Source organism: Nelumbo lutea, chromosome 6, assembly GCF_056320005.1.
Source record: "Nelumbo lutea isolate HS-2025 chromosome 6, American lotus-T2T, whole genome shotgun sequence".
Classification (NCBI taxonomy): domain Eukaryota; kingdom Viridiplantae; phylum Streptophyta; class Magnoliopsida; order Proteales; family Nelumbonaceae; genus Nelumbo; species Nelumbo lutea.
This window is the reverse complement of record NC_142689.1, coordinates 17911347-17934136: the sequence shown is the minus strand read 5'-3', so window position 1 is coordinate 17934136 and position 22790 is coordinate 17911347. Positions and strand designations below refer to the sequence as shown.

The 22790-nt window shown below is 39.8% G+C and overlaps 1 protein-coding gene and 1 pseudogene across 2 annotated transcripts; both read right to left on the bottom strand.

Annotated features, from left to right (window-relative positions):
* Positions 1 to 3117: 3117 nt before the first annotated feature.
* On the bottom strand, positions 3118 to 5541 carry LOC148847669 (uncharacterized). Its single transcript, XM_088950790.1, has 2 exons — positions 4907 to 5541; positions 3118 to 4821 (listed from the first exon to the last, which is right to left on the bottom strand). Exon 2 carries the CDS (start codon positions 4229 to 4231, stop codon positions 3257 to 3259), a length of 975 nt encoding a protein of 324 aa, XP_088806916.1. The 5' UTR covers positions 4232 to 4821; positions 4907 to 5541; the 3' UTR covers positions 3118 to 3256.
* An 8748-nt stretch (positions 5542 to 14289) lies between these two features.
* Positions 14290 to 17743, bottom strand: LOC148847668 (putative pentatricopeptide repeat-containing protein At5g06400, mitochondrial pseudogene; annotated as a pseudogene). Its single transcript, XR_016100963.1, has one exon. The product of XR_016100963.1 is annotated as a putative pentatricopeptide repeat-containing protein At5g06400, mitochondrial pseudogene (transcript).
* Positions 17744 to 22790: the final 5047 nt, after the last annotated feature.

Here is a 22790-nt window from a genome sequence, read left to right as displayed (position 1 = left end):
CTGATCAAACTGAGGAAGCTGGGGAGGATACCATGTATAGCCTTCCAAGGTGTTGTGAGGGTAGCTCGACGAGATATCCCGGAATCCCAACCATTTTCAAAGCAGCCATGTATGCTTTCCACCACCTCATGCCATAGTCTCTCTCTCTCTCGGGGCCATCTCCTTAACCACTTCCCTAAAAGGGCTACATTCTTCAACACTATGTTCCCTATCCCTAGACCCCCTTCTTCCTTTGGTTTGTTAACAATCCCCCATCTAACCAAATGATCCTTTTTCACCTCTCCTGGTTCCCACAAAAAGTCCCTCATTCTCTTCTCCAATTTCTTAGCCTCCCTTGGAGGAATCCTGAACACTTAAAGGAAGTAGGTTGGAAGATTGGCAAGTGTAGCCTTAATTAAAGTTAGCCTACCCCCTATTGAGATGTAATTTTTTTTCCAAGCCACCAAGTATTTATCAAATTTCTCCACAATAGGGGCCCAGAAACTACTTTCTTTAGGGTTAGCTCCTAAGGGTAGCCCTAAGTATGTCAAAGGCCAGGAAGAAATGTTGCAACTTAAGCACTCTACAATGCATTCAATCTCCCTATTCTCCATATTTACTCCAGCCACACAACTTTTATCAAAGTTTACCCTCAAGTTGGAGACACTCTCAAAGGTTCTTATTAGATTCTTAAGGTTTTCCACCTTAACTCATTCCCTTCACAGAAAATAACAATATCATCAGCAAACTGAAGGTGAGTTACTAGAATGCCTTTGTTCCCTATTCTCCATCCCTTTATTTGGCCCTCCTCATTTGCTTTGGAGATCATTCTACTGAAGGCATCACCAACAAGAGTAAAGAGGAAAGGGGAAAGTAGATCACCTTGTCTTAAACCTCTATTGGCTGGAAAGAAGTCCTTAACAACCCCATTCACCAAAACAGAATAACAGCGAGAATTTAAACATCCTCTTATCCAATTACACCATTTATCCCCAAATCCATGCCTTCTTGACATCTCCAACAAGAAACTTCAATCCAGTAAATCATAGGCCTTCTCCAAGTCTAATTTGTAGACAAATCCTTTTCTACCTGATCTCCTCATCTCTTCCACACTCATTTGCAATAAGGATCTGATCCGTAATTTGTCTATCCCGTATAAAGGCTCCTTGTGCTTGGCTAATGAGAGAAGGTAGAACTGCTTTGATCCTCCTAAAGAGCACTTATGCCAGAATCTTATAGATTCTTGTCACCAGGCTGATTGGCCGAAAATCTTTGGGGTGTTTGGCATCACTCTTTTTAGGAATTAAGGCTAGAAAATTGGCATTGATTCCAGGACTCACAACATGTTTGTCCTCAAATTCTCTAAAGGCTCCAATTAAATCTTCTTTGACTGTCCCAACAATCCTGATAAAAAGCCATTGTAAATCCGTCTGGACCTGGTTCCTTAGCCCTATCCATAGAAAAGACAGCTTGTTTAATTTCCTCTTCCTCAATCATTCTTTCTAGCCATCCCTTATCTGTTTGGTTCAAAGTTGGCCAATTCTCCTCCCCCCACTATTAACCAATTCTCTAAAGGTCTCTAAAAGATTGATTTGAAATGATCCACAGTCCTATTAGCAATCTCCTCTTGAGAGGTTATCTCCACACCATCAACCTCCAGCTTTAGTATCAAATTTTTCCTTCTTCTCCCATTAGCCATAACATGAAAAAATTTGGTATTCTCATCCCTTTCCTTGATCCACTTATATTTGGATTTTTGTCTCTATGAAATCTCCTCCCTCAACAAAATCTCCTCTAACTCCTTTTTCAGTTTCCTTCTTATTTCTCTGTCTTGCTCATCCATCATTCCTTGGGATTCTTTTGCATCTAAATCCTCAATCTGAATAAATAATCTAGCTTTTACCTCATCCACTCTTCCAAATTGATCCCTATTCCATTCTATTATTTTGCCTCTCAACCTTTTTAATTTTTTGTGGAATCTAACCCCATTCCATTTCACTTCTCTCATCTCTTTTTTTTATGAATGATAATAAATGTATTAATTCAAAAGCAGATTTAGAGTGATTTCATACAACATCCCAGAGAGAGGCGCGAGCTGCAGCCCCTCCTTGAATCTTACAAGTAAACTAGGAAAGAAAAGCAAGAATCGCAACTGAGCCCAAAACAATTCTTCCCTATTTACCCCTTGCTTAGCTAACACATCTGACAAAGTATTTGCTGATCTCCCCATCCACTGTACAGTGACCAACATATTCCTTGCCAACCAACTAAATTTCTTCATTTCATTCTTGTAACGCCACATAGCCTCTTCAGGATTTTTCAACCAACCCACCACCACTTTGGAATCCCCCTCGATTGTTAGGTGTTGTACCCCCAGCTGGTTTGCAAATTTCACCCCTTGTACAGCAGCTAAAAGTTCTGCCCTGAGGGAGTCCCCAATTCTCAAGGGACTTGAGTAGAGAAACAAAATCTCTCCCTTCTCATTTCTCAAAGCACCCCCCATTCCGAATAATCCTAGATTACCCATGCTACTTCCATCAAAGTTCAACTTCAGTGAGCCTTCGGATGGAGGAGACCAGCTTGTAATTGATTTGTCCTTTAGAGATGAACACCTCGCTACTGCTGACCAATTTCTCCAAAGGTCATTAAAGGAGAATTGATGAAAGATTTCCAAGGTCTTCAGCCAAGGTATTGCCCTATTTAACACATAGTCTTTCAATTCCTGACTGCTCCTTTCCTTTTCTTGAAAATATCTAAAATTCCTTTATTCCCAAAGAGTCCAAATCAAGGCAGCACGAGCACATCTCCACATAATTCTCCCTATTGTTGTAGGCCAATAAAAGGTAGAATGGTTGAAGAGCATGTGAACTTCTGCTGGTAGACTCCAACTACTCCCAAACAACGAAAGAGGATACACTGTGAGCTCTACAGAGGATACACCAATTAGGAGAAATACAAAGGAAAGGTCTTCTCTTTTGTAGGTTATCTAGAGTGTTTACTTTCCCATGGAATACTTTCCAACAAAACGCCAAAATTTTTTGGGGAACTGGCCTGCACCAAATTTCTTTTGATGAAAAGGGTTGGTGAGTAGAAAGTTGAGAGATGGACTTGAAGAAAGAAGCACAAGTGAAGGTTCCATTGGGTCTAGGAGTCCATACCCTCTTATCTGGCTTGGAAGGATCCAAACAAACATGGTTAAGCCAACCAAGCAATACATAAAGAGATTCAATTTCATCATCCCTAAGTCCTCTACAAAACCCAAGATCTCAAGTACGATCTAAGGGTGTTCAAAGATGAGACAAATTTTGAGACCACCTCTTTTTTGTACAAAGAAACAGAAAATAGTGAAGGGAACAAATCCTTTAAAGGTGTCTCCTACCCAAATATCCTCCCAAAAATGAACAGTGTTACCAGAACAAACCTCTCTCATCTCTTCCCTCCACCATTCCTTAACCTTAGGCAAAAAATCCTGATGTGTTAGCCACATATTCTCAAATTTGAATGGTCTGGGCCCATTACCAAAAGGTTCTTGTCCTACTTCTATAGGGCAATGATCAGAGGTTATCCTAGGTAGGGCCTTAGCCACCAAACCTCTCCAATGGCTCTCCCAACCCTCATTAAATAGGAACCTATCAAGCTTCGAGCAAATTGGGTTTTCTTGGAAGTTGGACCAAGTGTAGGTAGCCTGTAGCAAAGGAAGCTCTCGTAACTCACAAGAATTAATGAATTCATTAAACTTTCTCATACTAGTTGTGATGGCCTGTCTGGGACTATTTGACTCAATTGTGAATCTTATTGCATTAAAGTCGCCTCCCAAATACCAAGGGCCTTCCCATAAACCTTGAATTCCATGAAGCTCCTCCCATAACTCATTCCTCTCTCTATGATTAGTTGGACCTCGTAACTCACAAGAATTAATGAATTCATTAAACTTCCTCATACTAGTTGTGATGGCCTGTCTGGGACTATTTGACTCAATTGTGAATCTTATTGCATTAAAGTCGCCTCCCAAATACCAAGGGCCTTCCCATAAACCTTGAATTCCATGAAGCTCCTCCCATAACTCATTCCTCTCTCTATGATTAGTTGGACCATACACATTTGTTAGCACCCAAGTGAAACCATCTTCCACCATCCTGAATTTTAGGGATACAGTGAAGTTTCCTATTAACTCCTCTACTGGTTCTACGAAGTCCTCCCTCCACAACGTAACTATTTCCCCCGAAGCTCCCCACATGGAGCTGAGCACCATCTTACCCTTCTTATTTTCCAAACCTCTCTAACCCATCTCCTATCCAATTCAGCTAATTTTGTCTCTTGTAGCATCACAACATCAGGTCTTTCTCTCCTAAATAACTCCTTAATTGATCTCCTCTTTCTAGCACTGCCAAACCCCTTACATTCCAACTGATTATCTTCATTTACCTTCAAGAATTTAGCCCTCCGGTATTGTGTTCCTTCATTTAGAACCCTTTTTCCTTTCCCCTCTGCCACTGAACTCAATATCCCCTTCAATGTCCATTATTAGTCTCTCTACTTCAAACTTTTTCTTCTTTTTCCTACCCTTATTTCCAACTAACTTCCTGTTCTGCCCTGTATTTCCTAATTCTTGCCCCAATCCATTGGATCTTGCCTCATGTTCAGGGTTATTTGGAATCACCTCTAGCATTTCCTCCTTCTGTTTATATTCCTCCAACATGACACAAATCTGCTCCCAAATCCATTCTAATTCCTCTTGATTCCTCTCTACCAATCCAACAGCCTTCTCAGTATGGACTCCATCAATATCAATCACCACTCCCCTGCTGCCAATTAGTTGGGCTGGTTAAGATTCCAGGACATCTGTTAAAGGCAAAGAACCCATATTAGTATCTAAACCCAAATGGACAGGCTTCACTGAATGTAGCAGAGATGGTAGTATGTGGACCGGATGTTGAGTATCAATTCTTGGAGTCAAGGCTTTGGCCCTTCCCCTTTTCCTGACTCAGCCGTGGAATTGGACTAGGTTCAACCAGTACTTTTTTGCCCTCTACAGTCAAAGAAACTTCGCTAATCTTTCCCTCTGCCTGAATCCTTAGATAAGGCTCCATGTCTGATTCCTGTCTCTCTGGCCTGAAAACCTGATTATGCTGCGCCCATGGAATAGACTCGTTCATTGGCGGGGATGTTATCTGCCGCACCTTTTAAGTGTTTCCAACTTCATCTGACTTTTGTCTGGCATACCCGGTTTGCCACCGCTGTTAAGGCTCAATCTTCGCTGCGTTTGGACATTTCCATGGTCTTGCAGATCCGTTTCTTCCTCTAGGAATAGTAGATCAGTGTTTAAGCTATCCTCCTCCATCATATCTTATGGTTTTTGGAGGTCGATACTTCCCAAGCTGATGGTTTCTCCAGCTTCTGAATCCGAGTCAGAGATTTCTTCAACATCTGTCAATCTGTCCGAATCTGAGTCGGAATCCGCACTGCTCTTCACACACCTCGGGTTACGGTGCTCCAGGTCACATTGTACCATCTTCGAGGGACTCGACTATAAAGAACTGGATACCTGCGCTGAACTGTTAGAGCAAGAGAGAGAGCTCGATGAAGACGATGGTATACCCATTTTACTGTCTGCCTTAGGTTCATGCCTTATCACGTGCACCTTTAAGTCATCACGCACCCTCCTGGATCTTGGGTCAGTTAAGTATAGCCCACTTAACCTTTCGGGCCTACTGGGCCCAGAATTGCAAGGTAGAGTTGTATGTAGACCTGCTGGGTGGACCCTTTGTCCCCCCTTAGATAAGCCCATAGAGTTCGGCCCACTAATTATTCTGTCCTTTCTTCTATTATTTGGACCGGGCCCACCTATTTGAGTAGGCCCACTCCCTATTACCTGGCCTGGATTGGATTGGGCCCTAAATAACTTTAAGAGGCCCAACGGTTCAGCTTCCCACTTGTCTTGTGACTTTAATTCAAGCGAACTTGCAACCTCCTTATTACCTTTTCCCATACGACCATGTGTGTTTAAGGAGTTGGTTTTAATGCCATCTGTGACAGCTTGTGCAAACGTTCTGTCAGAGGCCCAGCTAGTGCCTTGTTGAACACGCTTATGACTTTCCATCTTCAGCAAGGCTTTTGAATTTCCAAAACCTTGCTTGGCCTTTTCTGTGTAAATCTCTCTTCTTTTCAGGATTGCCAACCCCTTGCTGCCACGTAAGGTTTCTTCTTCAGCCTTACCATCTTCCTCCCTTCAAGCATCCCTCCACATTTCAGCTTCAATGGAGGAAGTCAACCAGACCGCCATGAAAGTTCCTTCTACTCTCAGGTTCACTTTCCTGGGAATCTCCTCAGGCTTTACCCCATTTAGTAGAAGTGCGACGGACCTGAGGTCTCCCCAAAAAACACCAGACAGTCTTGCTCCACACAATGCTGCGATGGCTTCTGCTACTTCATCCTTCCAAAGATGGAAGGGAAGACCAACCACACGCACTTTTACTCCATCCATTACTGGAAATTCCTTCGAGTTTGATGAAGGAGACCACCTGAAGATATTCACCGAGCCCAGCTTATCTTGCATACATTCAGCCTCAACTGCTGGGTTGTTAATCCAGGGGATCAAGCAGAGCTTTACACCCATCAAAAGGCGTTAATACAAATGTGGTTTTCATCCTCAACTGTTTTGTCACCAAAATAGCAACCTCCTCCCAGCTTCTCCCTGGTTTATCAACTTCAACAACCAGCTTGCTAGACCACTCTCTTTTATCTGCCGATAACAAGATTGCCGCTCTATTTCCATCTTGCGTCACAGTCGGGGCCAATTGGTTAGGGGACTCCAGGTCCACTTCTGTCCTCAAGAGATCCTCTCTCACCTTCTTTTCCAAAACTTTTTCCTTCTTCATTTTCATTCTAGACATAAACTCTCTCAATGCCTTGGCTATTTCAGTCCACCCCTGGCTCTTTCTTCCTTCCGGGAAGCATACCATTTGCTTCCTGGTACTGTTAAAATGCCCTGAGAGAGTTATGAAGAATCCTTTTTTATTTTTCGTGCATTCCACCACGTATCTCCTTCCCATCTCTGCTTGGAATTCTTTCCAGCACCTATCCTTCCCTTTTGTACTCGCTGTAACTACAAAATCAGTGAGCCACTCCACCACATTCAATCCTACCAACGTCACCGTAGCTATCTTAGCTTCCCTGATTTTCAAACTAATCTGCCCTCTGATTCTTTAGTTCTTCCAACAGAAAGTTCTTCGCCTCCACCTCGAGATACTTTCTCCATCGACTGGCCTCCACAAAGTTATTCTCTTCCTCCATTCTCTTCTATACTCCATCGACTGGCCTCCACTTATCAGACCTTTTCTGTTGAATATTCATTTAAAATGTGGTTCTCCATGGTCTTATATTTTGTGCAAATATGAATTTTGAGAAACAACTATTTCGGGTAACTCGGAAGAAGGTCAAGTGTTAAGCTTTTGCTATAGTGCAGACTGCAGAGCTAAGTGGTTCTCTTCAAGATTGAAACATTCCACTCTGTACAGCTATCAATTCCGAGGCATTCCTTTCCATGGGAATCGGTCAGATTACTGAGGTATACAGGAACTATATGATCTGTCCTCGGTAAGCATGGAAAACCATGAATGAGCCTGTAAGTTCTAGCCATGGCTTACAATCATCAAAAGAATAGGCCCAATGAAGATGCTCTGCCAAAAGTGCTACGAATTACTCCACAAGTTGCCTGTGGACCTTTGGTGTACATTCAGCACATGTGAATGGCCGTTTGCTTTGCCTTTAGTGAGCACTTTGACGGCTGGTAAATTGAATTAATCACTAAGTCCCTATTTTTTGTATCAGTAACTGAAATTCTTTAAATAATTAGAAAATTCGAAGATACAGAGACAAGGGAACTCTCTTAACTCCCCCCCGGATTTATGCAAGAATATAAATTACAAAATATTCGATACAAATGAATCAGCACCCAGCCAAAAACGGGGATCATGGGTCTGTCCATGTAAAATGGTTTCACATATCAGTTAATCCTAACCAAACAAAGTTGTGCAAGCAAATATGATCAACGGAAAAGCGATTATCATAAATATCATAGCAGAGGCAATGATTACAGAGTATTATGCAACAACTAAACAATCAAAATATTTTCTTAACAGGGGAGATAGAAGAAAATAGAGAATGACCTGATGGCATCATAAACAGTGTTGGCGAATAAATCAGTAAGAATAGGGCGTTTCCTCAAGACAAAAGACTGCCAATAGATCATCTGAAAATTATTGGCTTGCTACAGTCTTTATGGGAGATTTGCCCTTGCAAAGCATGTGCCTGGACTTGGCCATCTTAAATGAGAATAAGATCTTCTGGGTCCAGAGTCTTCTGCAACAAGATTTTGGGATCATTTATAGCTTTAATTCAAAACCATAAATCAGAAGAACCTGTTATTGCAATGGCAAGCTTAATAGAATGGAAAAATCACATTCGTTTAACTCATCATAAGAAGATAGAGCAACCAATGAACAAGTCTGATCACCACAAACTTGATCTATCCTCTCACTGCTGCTCAACTTGGGACATCCACACCAAGACATGTCCTGCCGTTTGCTTATGGATAAACAGTTGTGGGCATTGTGACCAAAGATTCTGCAATATCCGTGGCTAATATAAACCTCAGGTGTGATGTTCTTGATTTCATAGAGATCTCTTATTCAGTGAAAACATTGCACATACCAGAGACCAGGCATATTTTCATGAATGTGCAAGACAGTATCCAAATAAGTTTGTATACCTAACCTACTAGTGTACTTTGAAATCGCCAATAGTTTTATTACCTTATCAATAAAAAATCTGCTTGATGGCGATTCAAAATGTCTGAGTTGGAAAAGAAGCATCAGATTTTTGTCTTGTTTCGTTGAGTAGGAAGAAATACATATGGACCAGAATAAATGAATGTAAACTCATTTTAGAAACTTTCTATTACTATTATGAGCCCATTTTTTTTTTTGGTAATACAGTATGAGCTAAGTCTTGTTTGCCTTCCCTGTTTAGACCATAAAACACTGTCCGAAAATTAACAGCACTAGGGAAAATCTCATTATTGCACATTTCATGGATAAGCTGCAAAGCTTCTTCAGGTCTACCTATCTTATAAAGACAAGTTATGAACATTGAATAAGCTTTAAAATCAGGAAATGGTCCTTTCAATGATATACGGTGGAAGAGATCCTAGGCATCAACAACCATCCCCATGGTCATTGTGATGATTCGTGGAGACCGAGGGAGAGAGAGAGAGAAAAGGAAGAGAGAGGTACGATTGAGAGGAAAAAGTCTCCCTCTGGCTGCCGACAGTTTTCTATTTATATTAAATTCATAAAAGAATCAGAAATTATAAGTATGCCCCTGGCGGCACATCCTAGAATCAAAATAATAAGAAAAAGAAAAAACAAGTAACTGGCCGACAACCTACTAATAGTGACTATAAAGTAACAATTAAGTAAGCCTTACAACACTCCCCCTCAAGTTGGGCTGAATATGTCTATCATGCCCAGCTTGTCACATAACTCATTGTGCCGCGAGCATAGAAGCCCCTTTGTAAGGACATCAGCAAGTTATTCATTGGAGTTGACATAAGGATTGCAAATTTCTCTTTTTTCCAGTTTTTCCCTTATGAAGTGTCTATCCACCTCAATGTGCTTGGTCCTCTCATGTAGGACTAGGTTGCTGGCGATGTTTATTGCAGTCTTGTTGTCACAGTAAAGGGACATAGGACTATGAACAACAACTCCAATCTCCCCTAGAAGATTATTTAGCCAAAGGACTTCAGCCACCCCATGTGCCATAGCTCTATATTTAGCTTCAGCACTTGACCTTGCTACCACACTTTGTTTCTTGCTTTTCCAGGTCACCAGATTTCCTCCCACAAATGTGCAATACCCACTAGTAAACTTTCTATCATCCACAGCTCCTGCCCAACCAGCATCTGTAAAGACTTCCACCTTTAGGTGATTGTGTTTACTGAATAGTAGGCCTATTCCTAGATATTTCTTCAAGTATCTAAAGACTCTCTCTGTTGCCTCTATGTGTGGTTTCTTAGGAGAGTGCATAAACTGGCTCAGGACTCCAACGAAACAGGCAATGTCTGGACGAGTCATGGACAAAAAAATCAGTTTTCCCACTAACCTTTGGAACTGTTTCACATCTTTCAGAGGTTCACCAACACAGTCACCTAGCTTGTGGTCCACATCCATAGGAGTATCTGCTGACCTTGCACCTAATTTACCGGTATCTCGTAATAGATCAAGGGTGTATTTCCTTTGAGAGACAAAGATACCCTTTTCTGAGCGGGCAACTTCAATCCCAAGGAAATATTTCAGGAGGCCTAGATCTTTCACTTGAAATTTAGATGTAAGGAATTGTTTCAAGTTCTGTATCTCTAAGCTCCAACTTCCTGTAATGATGATATCGTCTACACACACTATCAATACAACAACCAGTTCCTGATATCTCTTCACAAAGAGTGTATGATCAGACTGACATTGTTTGAAGCCCATCTCTTGAACTACCATGTGAAACTTAATGAAGCAAGCTATGGGAGACTGTTTTAATCCATAGAGAGACTTTCGCAGCTTGCACACCTTATTTTCACTCCCGTTGGCATAGAATCCAGGGGGTTAAACCATGTATACTTCTTCTTCTAAGTCACCATTCAGGAAAGCATTCTTTATGTCTAGTTGATGCAATTCCCAGTTAAGATTAGCAGCTAAGGATAGGAGAACCCTAATTGAGTTCATCTTAGCCATTGGGGCAAAAGTCTCATCATAGTCAACCCCGTATACTTGTATGTACCCTTTGGCTACTAATCTTGCTTTATACCTTTCAACTGTTCCATCTGCCTTGTGCTTAACCGTGAACACCCATTTGCACCCCATGGGGTCTTTCCCCTTTGGAAGATCCACCAATTCCCAAGTCTGATTTTTGTGGAGAGCATTAATCTCCTTCTTCATGACATCTACCCATTCAGGGCATTTTAAGGCTTCTGCAACATTCTTGGGAACAGGGATGCAATCAACTACCGATAAGAAAGCTTGGTACAAGGGGGAAATGTGGTCATAGGAGACAAAATGGGTAATGGGGTGTTTGGTAGTGCAAGACTTGACTCCCTTTCGTTGGGTAATAAGAATGTCAAAGTCATCCACAGTAGGAGTAGGGTTAGGGGGTGGACTTACCTCCTGGGAATCTGATGATGTTAGTTGTCCAGTGTTTGGTTGCTCCATATCTCTATCACACCGCTGATCTCTCCGACGTGTACGTTGGAAGACACGAAAGGGAATAAGGTCCGAAATAAAAGGAAGAGATACCTGAACCTGCTTCTCCTCTTCCACACTACGACTCTCCCCCTGAGGAGAAGGGAAGAATGGCTCAGACTCAAAGAATAACACATCCATAGACACAAAAAAATTACGACTAACTGGATCAAAGCACCGATACCCTTTTTTAGAGGAGGGGTACACCAGAAAGACACAAGGAATGGACCGATGGTCTAACTTACCTCGGGATGGAGACAAATCATGGACAAAGGCCCGACAACCAAAAACTCTCATGGGTATGAAAAATAAAGGAGACTAGGGATACAATAATTGATGAAGGGCCATGTAATTCAGTACTCTGGAGGGCATGCAGTTGATGACATATGCAGCTGCAATTATAGCATCCACCCAACACCTTTTTGAGACATTTATGTGTAACATCATCCCACAGGCTACCTCAAGAAGGTGTTTGTTTTTCCTTTCTGCAACACCATTCTGTTGTGGTGTTCTGGCGCATGAGCTCCTATGAATAGATCTGTGTGAGGCAAAGAACTCATTGATCTCCCCATGGAAGTATTTTTTTTTGCATTATCAGATTGGAAAATCTGTATTTCAACATGGAACTGCGTAAACACCATCCTCTGGAAGTCTTTCACTATCTTTGGAACTTCGTCTCTACTACGCATAGGAATTACCCATGTATAGCGAAAGTAATCATCAATTAACGTAATAAAATACTTATATCCGACCTCAGAGATTACATTTGTAGGCCCCCATACATCAGAATACACAACATGAAAATGAGCATTTGATCTTTTATTACTTGAGTGAAAAATTATTCTACATTGTTTGCTCAACTGACATGAATCAGCAAAAAATGTCACACTGCAATTCAAGAAGTTTGTAATGCTACTAATTGAAAGCAAATTTATAGGAAGCTGAGGGACATGCAATACACAATTCAGATTAAGGCCATGGGGAAGGGATATTGATCATTGGCCTGCAATGGAAGAAAAAGAGCCATCTGCAAGTCCCACTCTATCCCTTCCTGACAAAAGGCTATAAGACTGAAACAAGTTAGGCTTACCGGTCATGCGGTTGGAGGCCCCTAAGTCAATGATCCAAGGGGAATCTGTAGGAGTGACATGGAATGCAGAAGCCATATTACCTGAAGTAGATGCAAATGAAGTAGAGAGAGTACCAGTGATTGAGTTGTCCATTTGCCACAAAGCCCTACCATAAGATTCCAGGTGCTCTCTAAAAGAATTTATTATATCCTCCTTGGGGTCAGACTTATTAGGGTGGTCCCAGGTATTACCGACAACTTGAGTATCTTGGATTGCCACATGTGTTGTGCTCATTTTCTTCTAATGACCTTGACCTTGACCTTTACCCTGTTCTTGATTCTTTGTTGCCCAATTGGGTTTCCCGTGGATGTCCCAACAAGTGTCACGTGTATTTCGTGAACGTCGATAGTGGGTACAGAACAACTTATCTTTATCATCCGCCTTCTTAGGGTCACTTTTCTCGTGGAGTTATTATTCATTGTAACCAAAGCAACTTGTTGCTCCCCCTCAATTGTAACCATCACATTCCGCCTGCTTTCTTCAGATTGAACAAGGGAGTATACCACGTGAACCGTAAGCAACTCTTTGCTTCCTAGGATCTGCACCATCAACGGTTCATATGCAAGGTCCAGTCCCAACAAGAAAGCAAACACCCGTTGCTGAGAGACCAGCTTCATATAGGCCTTAGCATCACCATCGTGCTTCCACTCTATGGCCTGATAATGGTTCAATTCCTTTCATATGGAGGTAAGGGCTGAATAGTATGAAGACAATCTACGGTTTCCCTGTTTACATGTTGAGGATTCAGCTTGTAACTGGTAAACCTTGGCGTAATGCCTTTGCTCAGAATAGGTAGTTTTGGCATATTCCCAGATCTCACTAGCGGTGCCTACCCACATAAAGTTCTTTTTCACATCAGGTTCCATGGCTGCGAGGAGCCAAGACATCACCATACTGTTTTCTTGGTTCCACCTATCATGTTCGGTCGTCTCACCCTTGGGTTATTTCACCCTTCCATTGATGTAACCAGCTTTACCCCTTGCGGTTACATAGAGTTTTACACTCTTAGCCCACTTCAAGTAGTTCAGACCATTTAAAGGGGTAATTGGCATGGGAAAAACCATGTTTTCACCTCCCATACCCGTTGTGTTGCAAGTTGGTGTAGCCCCTGATGAAGTTAATTCATGACTTGCCATCGAATACTACTGAAAAACAATCCAAACACCACCCAACAACATAGCAGCCACAATCAGAGTACCAACCCTTAGGGAGTTTACTCCTAGAATGTGAGCAAGAGAACAAAAAATAATGTTGAGAACAAAGGGTTCAGTCAACACAACCAGTCACTAAACCAGTCCGGTAATCGATTTAGCACCACCAATACAGACATTACAATCAGTCTGACTGTAGCTCGCACAGCCTAACCATCCAACGTCCAAACAAATAACTATATAACAAAGGCATGAGCCCTACACACCATCAGCCAAAGAAGGCTGAGACAAACTGAAACGAAAAAAACACACCTGTTCAGCACTTGTACGAAGGTGCTAATCTGAACTTGACTTCACAGCATCGAACAAAGGAGTCTGCACCAGCATCGCCCTTATCCGACTAGGGTTTTCTTGGTATTACGACCAAGAAAAAGAAATCACAGAAGCTGCCGCCAGAAAAAAAAACTACTAGGGTTTCCCTAAAAACTGCCGTCAAAAAACTACTAGGGTTTCCACAAAAAACTACCACTAGAAAATTGCTAGGGTTTCTACAGAAACAACCGCCAGAAACCTGCTAGGGTTTCCACAGAACTACCACGTCCAAAAACTTTTAAAGAGTGGGCAGGAGAGATCGTAGGTCTTTTTCAACCCAGAAAAAAATTGTTCTGATACCATGTGATGATTCATGGAGATCAAGGGGGAGAGAGAGAGAGAGAGAGGGAGAAAAGGAAGAGAGAGGTACGGTTGAGAGGAAAAAGTCTCCCTTTGGCTACCGCCAGTTTTCTATTTACATTAACTTCATAAAAGAATCAAAAATTACAAGTTTGCCGCTAACGGCACATCCTAGAATCAAAATAATAAGAAAAAGAAAAAACAAGTAACTGACCGACAGCCTACTAACAACAGCTATAAAGTAACAATTAAGTAAGCCTTACAACATTCATATATCCACAAATAAATGCATAATAAGTAACAATAGTTGGTTCACAACCCTCTTCTATCATTTTCTTAAACATTTCCAAGGCCTTCCCAACCTGTTTATCCTTAAAAAAGTGGGTTATCAAGGATGTATATACATGAACTGTGGGATAAACACCCATCTGTTTCATTGTTTCAACCTTAGCAAGGGCCTCATTTAACTTTCTCTCTCGTAGCATTCAATGAACAAGGCTTCCATAAATATGTTGATCTAAATTAGGCCATTCTTCCCCTATCTCTTTTGCTAATGCAAGAGCCTTGTCTAACCTCCCTGCTCGGCAAAGAGCACGAATTAACAAGGAATAACCAAGTGGAATTGTGAAACCTCCCTTACATTAGGATTCTACACATCTCCTAGCATCTGACAACTTACCTACATCACACAAACTATGAAGGTAGATCTCAATCAATTCTTTGTCAGGCATAAACCCAGTGTAAATCATCTATTGAACATTTTGATGGCCTCATCCACTTTACAGCCTTTCCTCCCACAAAGGGCTATTATCAAATACTTGTACGTACTCCATGTTGCTTTACATTCATCAAACTTCATCTCTTGAAATTTCTTCAAAGCAATCTTTGTCAGGCCTGCTCGACCATATTGCAGGATCATAATAGTCCATGTATCTGATGTTACTAAGCAGCCTCTTCTTCTCGTTTCATGATAAAGATTTCTCATATGTTTATAATCTTTTGCACATCCTGCAATTTTGATGCTCATGTTATAGGTTTCTGTATTGTGTCTATAACCAGGCTGTTGACCCATCCATGAGAAAAAATGTAATGCAACATAACCATGTTTTTGACATTTATGAAGAACCTTTAAAACAAGTTCAGGAGTGAATTTGATTTTGCATTTTTCCAATGCTTCTTGCATTAAGCACCATTTCATGGAAGATGACAAAATGTTACATACTTCCTGCAGATTATGGTTACTGTAAACCTCAGGCAGTAACTGTACCAAGTGAGCACTGGTCCTGCATAGCCGTAATTGATTAGAGTTTACACTTTGACCAAGTTGTTGTGGTTCATATGCATTAAAAACCATGTCACTCCTCCACATAGGGATTGATGAGTTGCAGGTAAACCAATTGATTCATCTTGTTGAGTGCAAAGTTTAGTGGCTCTGCTCATTCCCTTGACCTTTTCTGCTTTCTCCAATTCTCCTTTCTCATCTAAAGAAGATATAACCAAATGGAATATTCCATCTCCAATGTTAATTTTGGAATTCCACATTTCACTCAAAAGCTCAAAGGCCTCATTTGTTTTTGAAGCTCTACAAAGTTCCCTAATGAATACTGAATATAATTTCTGAGTAACCATGATTCCTTTTTCCTTCATATTTCTGAATATTTCCCATGCTACAGAAACATGGTTGTGGCGAATAAGACCTGCAACCAAAGCCATGGTTGCCACAGTATCCGGTTCAATCCTATTAACAAGCATGTCTTCATATAGCTCACAGGCTCTTTGATACTCATTTGACCGGAAGAGGTGTTGCATTAGCTCAGTGTAAGTAGAAGCAGTAGGTAAGTGCCCAGATTCTTTAATAATAAAGAAGAGCTACAATGCCTTTGAAATTTCATTTCTCTTCAAGTAACCATTGATGACAATCCCATAAGCCTTACCATCAAGAATGTGACTGTTCTTCATGATATCAACAATTTCTAAAGCATCACCAATCCTATCAGCCCTACATAGGCCTTTCACCAGAATTTCAAGACTTCCACAATCAAGGGTTATCATTTTATTTCTAAGTTCGTGAATCAATTCTAAGGCCTCTCTAATACTCCCTGAAATGCAGTAACTCTTAAGAAGACAAGAATAAACTATATTCTCAGGAATCTGAGAGACTTTGATCATGTCTTCTCCAACCATTCTAACAGCTGAGAAATCTCCTGACCTTGATAAGCAGTTCAATAACAGCTTATACAAATTTATATCTACCACTATGTCCTTAAGAACCATCTCCCTGTAAAACTCTAATGCAATCTCTGCTTTTCCTGCAGTACATAGAAACTGGATAATGATTTTAAAAGCTGTCCGATCTGGTGTGCAATCAGATTTCCTCATTTTTTCGAAGATCAGCAAGGCTTTTCCAATAAGTTTTGCCTTCCCATAGTGAGATATGAGAATGGTCCATGTCTTTATATCCTTCGGACACAACTTGTTCTCCATTTCCTCAACTAGTTTTTCCACGAGATCAAATTCCTTTGCTTCCCCAGCAATATATATCATTGTATTGTAAGTCCCAGTAGTGTCGCGAAACCCTGCCCTGAGCTGCACCCATTTAAAGAACCTAAAAGCTAAATTTCGTACTTTAAAGCATCTCTTCAGTACTTTCTCCACAACCTTTGAATCGAACTGAATGCCCAAGTTTTCCGAACGTTTTTCCATGGGACTTACATTATTTTCAGCCCGCACGATCTCTGTTACCTTGTGAACAATAGGGCTAACATCATTTACATCCGGAGTTGCCAATTGGATATCCTTCGGTATCAATGTTTTCTCATAATCAAGTCCGATACTCTCATCGGCAAATTGACGAACATGTCCAGTGCCAGGTGGTAATTCCTCTCTTAACCCTGCAGCTCTTACGCGAGTTTCTTGAGATACAGAAACCCCGATTGGACTTTCTCGAGGTCTGAGATTATCAGTTCCTATAATCTCTACGATCTCTCGGAACAGGGGATCAATACCCCTGGCGTCTGTTTGCGGTTTCTCTGGGATTTTGGCAGATGGATGAAGACTTGAAAGGGAAAAACATCGGCATTCTGAGGCATGAGATCTAAATAACCTTTCAGCACGAGACAGATCTAAAGAGCAGAGTTTGGATAAGGACCTCATATTCTCCTTCAGTCGGTCCCGAAGACAAAAATACCTCTAAACATCCCCTGCCAAAGTGCCAAGTGCCAACTGGTCGGTTGACAAGGTCTCTTCCTGGAAACTCCTATTTCCCCATCCTTTTGTGCACATACCTCTATATCCCCCGTCTCAGAATCCAAGCAAGTCTCTATTGAAGCCTTCAAGGAATTTTCGTTAAAAGTCTCACTATATCCCCATGGTTGTTTATGTCTCCCAAATCCGCAATTGAAAAAGAGTATCTTTTGTAGCCGGAAGTGCTCCCTATTCCCGAGCTATTATCAGTAGAAAAACCTTCATCCCCATCAGAGGTCTGTGAATCTGTAAATCTCGTAAAAGCTTTTTTCCACGGACTGGTTGCAACTGATTAGCTTGGTTCGAACTGGCCAGTTTAAGAGAAAATCGATTCGGATTGTTCGAGTCCTCACCGCACAGCCTACCAAGGAAAATGACAAATCCATCTTAGTAAACCAAGTACATATGATGTTTTATGAAAAAAAAAAAAAAGACTTCTATATGGTAAAAAAGCATGAGAAGACAAATGGACGACAGGACGAGTGTAAATTATGATTTACCTTTGCTTTATGTTTGATTTTGATTTGTGTGGTTGAGTAAAATGTTGATGATAGAACACTAGCAAATGTTAAGCCCTAACCTGGAGCCTAATGTGTCAATGGAATCCGAAAAAAAAAACAAAGCAATGGCAGTTGATTATACCTGAACACGGTGAATAAAAGCTGGTAATTACCCTCATACAAGAAAAAACGTCAAGTACTTGATGGAAGAAGAAGAAGAATGGGAAATTCAAGTACAGGATTGAAGGAAATAAAAGGAAATTCAAATGGTCAAATACTTGCGTCGACGCAGTTTTCAAGGTGCCAATGCGAGGGTAAGCGACGGATTTTTTTAAGTAAAACCCTAGATCCTAGGGTAGTTAGGAATGGGAACGGGGTGAGTTCGGGGCGAGAATCCCCAAATCACCCTGATCCTGGGAAAATAATCCCCCTTTCATCCTCGACCCTGATGGGGATGAATTCCCTAGAGACCCGGATTCCCAAATTCCCCATTTATTGAGAGAAACATTAAGACTGAGAGTATGAAAGATTGAAATTAAGAGAGAGAGAAAGAAAGAGGACCGTTGTGAGAGTTGAGGTCGATGATGAGAGAGAGTCTGAAGGGTGACGGCGACGATGACGAAGGTTGAAGGAAGATCTTTGTTCTGAGTATCTCTTCTCTTAGTTCTCTGGCCTTTGTCGAGACTCGATTATCTCTTCCTCTCCTCTGTCCAATGTCTGACGGGCAAGTGAGTAGTGGTGACAGTCAGCAATAACCGTCGGCGAATCGGCAATGTAGACGAAGCTAGGGTTTACTGGTTCAGTCGCCTCTCTTTGTCTCTTCTCTCTGTGACTCTGTCGAAGACTGGTTTAGTCGAAGGGTTTTCTTCAAATGTTTTACGAATAAATTAATAATTATTATAATTATATAATATATATTATATTATATATAATATAATTATAATATTAATTGAGAGCGGGGCAGGGCGAGGGTTGCATTCCCCATCCCCATCCCTGAACCCGATCGGGGATTCAGGGACCGCCCCATCCCCGACCTCGCCAAAGTGTCCCCCATATCCGACCTTGTCGGGTCGAGGAGCCCGGGTACCCGTCGGGGATGGGAAAAATTGCCACCCCTAAGGGTAGTTCCCTAGGTTATATAACCATCTTTCCTTAATAATTATTCATAATTTTCATAAGAAAATTATAAATTTCATGTTTAAGTCTAAAAAATCAACATTTTATGAGAAGAAAAGAAACAAAGTATAGAAAATTCAAAAAATATAGGGGCTGAACCCCTACTTTTGTTATAGGAAAGAAGAAAAGAAAAGGTGGAAGAAGAAGAAGAAGAAGACGTGGAAGAAGAAAATGTGTTGATTAGACAAAATTTTAAGTTCTTCCCTTGCTTATAGGTTCAAGTTTTGAAAATTTTGAGGGTTCAATCAAGGATCAAGATTTTGATACGATATGTTCCGTATCGAGTGTATTATATTGTATCTTTGGGGTTCCAATACCTGTTTACATGTGTTTTCGGGGACCCATTTTTTTAAACAATATATATTTAAAAATGAAATTAAAAACCAAAGAAATAAAAAAATAGGGGGAGTATCATTATAAGTACCGACACACCTCTACCAATACACAAAGGTGTATCGATACTGTGAACCATGGATTCAATACAACAGTTAGCAATGTTTGCATTGATTAAACCCTAACAAAATAAGAAAATAATAAAAAGGAAGTAGTATATAAACACATAAAATGAATATTCTGGCTTAATAATGTCTATTTTATAGTTATAATGTCAAAAATTTTAAAATCTAAAAGTATTTTATAACCCAATGCACAAAACTGCTAAGCGACTGGGCGAGCCGAGCCTCCAAGGGCACCTTGTCGCCTTGACAACTATCTCAATGCTTCTCAATCGCTCAGGGCAAAGTTCCTCTCAATCACTTTCGAAAGAGGAGAACGAAGAATGTTTCATCGAGTTTGAATTTTTGCTAGATGTTGGTGAAAAGTCCGAATAGACCAAAAGCTTCGGTTGTAACTTTTACGATCTTTTAGGGTCTTATCTTTTGGTCTAATGGGTTTTCATTATCCAAACAACAAAAGACAATTTTTGGTCTATCAGGCTTCTAAAAGCCCACTAGATCATTTAAAAATATTTGCGAGGGTCGTTTTTCTCCACCTAGGACAAAAGCAAGAAAGATTATTTGTATGGAAGGAGTAAAAAAAATAGGAAGTAAAATGATGTTTGCCTACTTTATAGTTTATATCAAGAGAATTTAAGATAGGAAGAAGTGATACAAACTACTTTACATCAGATCTTGGGGTGCAAAATTTGCATTACCAATGGGTAAATGAGAAAAAAGTGCAAATTTTTCGTCAAGTAAAGAATACAAATAACATTGAAAACAAAATTTGCACCCGGATCAGATTTGTACTACAACAAACAGAGCCCAAGTAAAAACTAGCGGATTACTATTGAAATACTTTTACGAAAGCACTTTTATAAAAGTACTTTACAAAAATACTTTTATGAAAGCATTTTTCTAAAAGTACTTTTATGAAAGTACTTCTATAAAAGAACTTTTACGGAAGTACTTTTATAAAAGTACCTTTATGAAAGCACTTTAATGAAGTACATTTATAAAAGTACTTTTACAAAAGCACTTTTACACATGGTTTTCGAACCACCCTTGACCCGGATAGTCAGATTATTCGGCCCAAGAACCATCCAGGCAACTGGTTCTATTTTACCCCAAACCTAATCCCTTGCCAAAAATTGTTGAATCGTCAACCCGTTAAACGGTTTTTGGCCTTTTTATTTTAATTGTTTTTTATTTTTTTTAACTTTTATCAAAACAGACCATCCGTTCAAACCGTTGACCCGGGAACCAATGGCCATAACGGTTCTGATTTCGAGTTATTTTTTAAAACATTGCTTTTACAAAAGCACTTTTATGAAAGTACTTTTATCAAAGTATTTTAATAAAAGCATTTATACAAAAATACTTTTACATAGGACACTTGCCGGTTTGAAAAGAATTCATTTAAAAAAAATGTTTGGTTCATAGAAATATTTTCTCATCATGCCTATTTTTACCCATTATTGTCCATTTTAAAATTTCATCCTGAGTAAGAATGAAAAAGAATGAGAATTGAACCAAACATGGCCAAAACAATTAGAGAAATAGAATATCTTTTTATTTTAACTTTAATTACTTGTTGGTCCTTGTTTCAATGGCTTCAATTACTTTCCCTGCTCCAGCGAAAAAGTGTATTTTACTACTTCCTAATACATTCTAAAAAGGTACATACCAAGCATCACATATGAATGTTATAACCAATTATCCCAAATTACACAAAACATATAAATTCTTCATACATAAATAGAGTATATGAAGGAAAACCATAATATGCTATTTATAAGATTGAATATGCTCTACATATCAAGAAAGAACTTCACCACAGGAGTACCCTTTACAAAGGCACTTCCTTCTACAGCAATCCAAAGATAAAACTATATAAACTGATTACCTTCAAAATGAAGATTTCAGCGGAAGGAAGCGCATCAGAATTTACAAGACCAAAATTACTAGAACCCACAAGCAAAATATTTCAGTGAGCAACATATCACAAATAAAGCTTAGTTCAATAGGGCTCATGGGAAGTTCAAATGATCTATCATTTGGATTCCTCAACTTTTCCCTTTGATTTTCCCTTTTTTTTTCAAGATGTATCAAGATTTCACACCAAGTATCTCTTTCAATCTTATTTTCCCCAAGATAGGATTCAATTCAAAAATATGACCACTTGAATCCATTATAAAAAGTTAAAGGGTGATTTCCCTTTGATTTCGAGCCATCCTAAAGAAGAAAGAGTCATTAACACTATGTTTGGTTTGAAGGAAAAAATAGGGAAAGGAAATGAAAGGTAGGAAAACGGAAAGCCTTTACAAATATTGTATGAATTTCCCTACCTTTTCCTTCAAACCAAACATAGCGTAAAAGCCTTAGACTCTAGTAGTTGGAATTGAGTTGTAAGTGATTTTTCATGTCTAGTAATTGATTGATTACCTTAACTAATCGACTCCTTCACTATTGTAGTTTGACAGACTTATCAACTAATCAACTCTTTAACTAAAGTAATCGACTCTTGGGTGAACCCGGAAATGTCATCTTTTATTAGTTGACTGGTTATCATAATTAGTCAAATGCTTGAGTATTGTTCACTAAACTAGTTACCAGTAATCAACTTCTTAGGTTCCTATAACCGAGATTTCTTAATATCTCAACTTCTCATTCTTGGGAATCAACTTATTACTCCCTCCAAAAGGTGTAAACATGATTTTCAACCATATTTTAAGCACAATATGATTTGGGGACATGCCTATAAGTATGACTAAACTAACCATTAGTCTCTAAGTCATTGGTTTAACCATGATTAGTCTAATATGAGTCCAATTTGAGAATTTTGTTATTGATTACATCAAGCTCCTAAATATATGATTTTTGATACTCTTTGAATTTGACTTTCTTCTTCTAATAAAAGAGTTTTCAACTTTTCTTTCATCTTTTCGTTCAAATACAAGAGATTTATGAGAATATCTGCACACTTGGATTCAAACCATATCAGTACTTTCAATGAGTTAGTTATCATTAAGATACAGAGGGCCAATATTATTTATGACAATCAAAGAACTTTGTCAAACTATTGGACCTAGTTTAGCCGAATTATGGGTGTTGATCAGGTTGGAAAACATTAATGGAGCATATTGGTCATTAGATATCTTTAGGCTTTGTTTGTCTGCAATGTAATCTCATTCCAGTTTGGAAGGATTACAATACC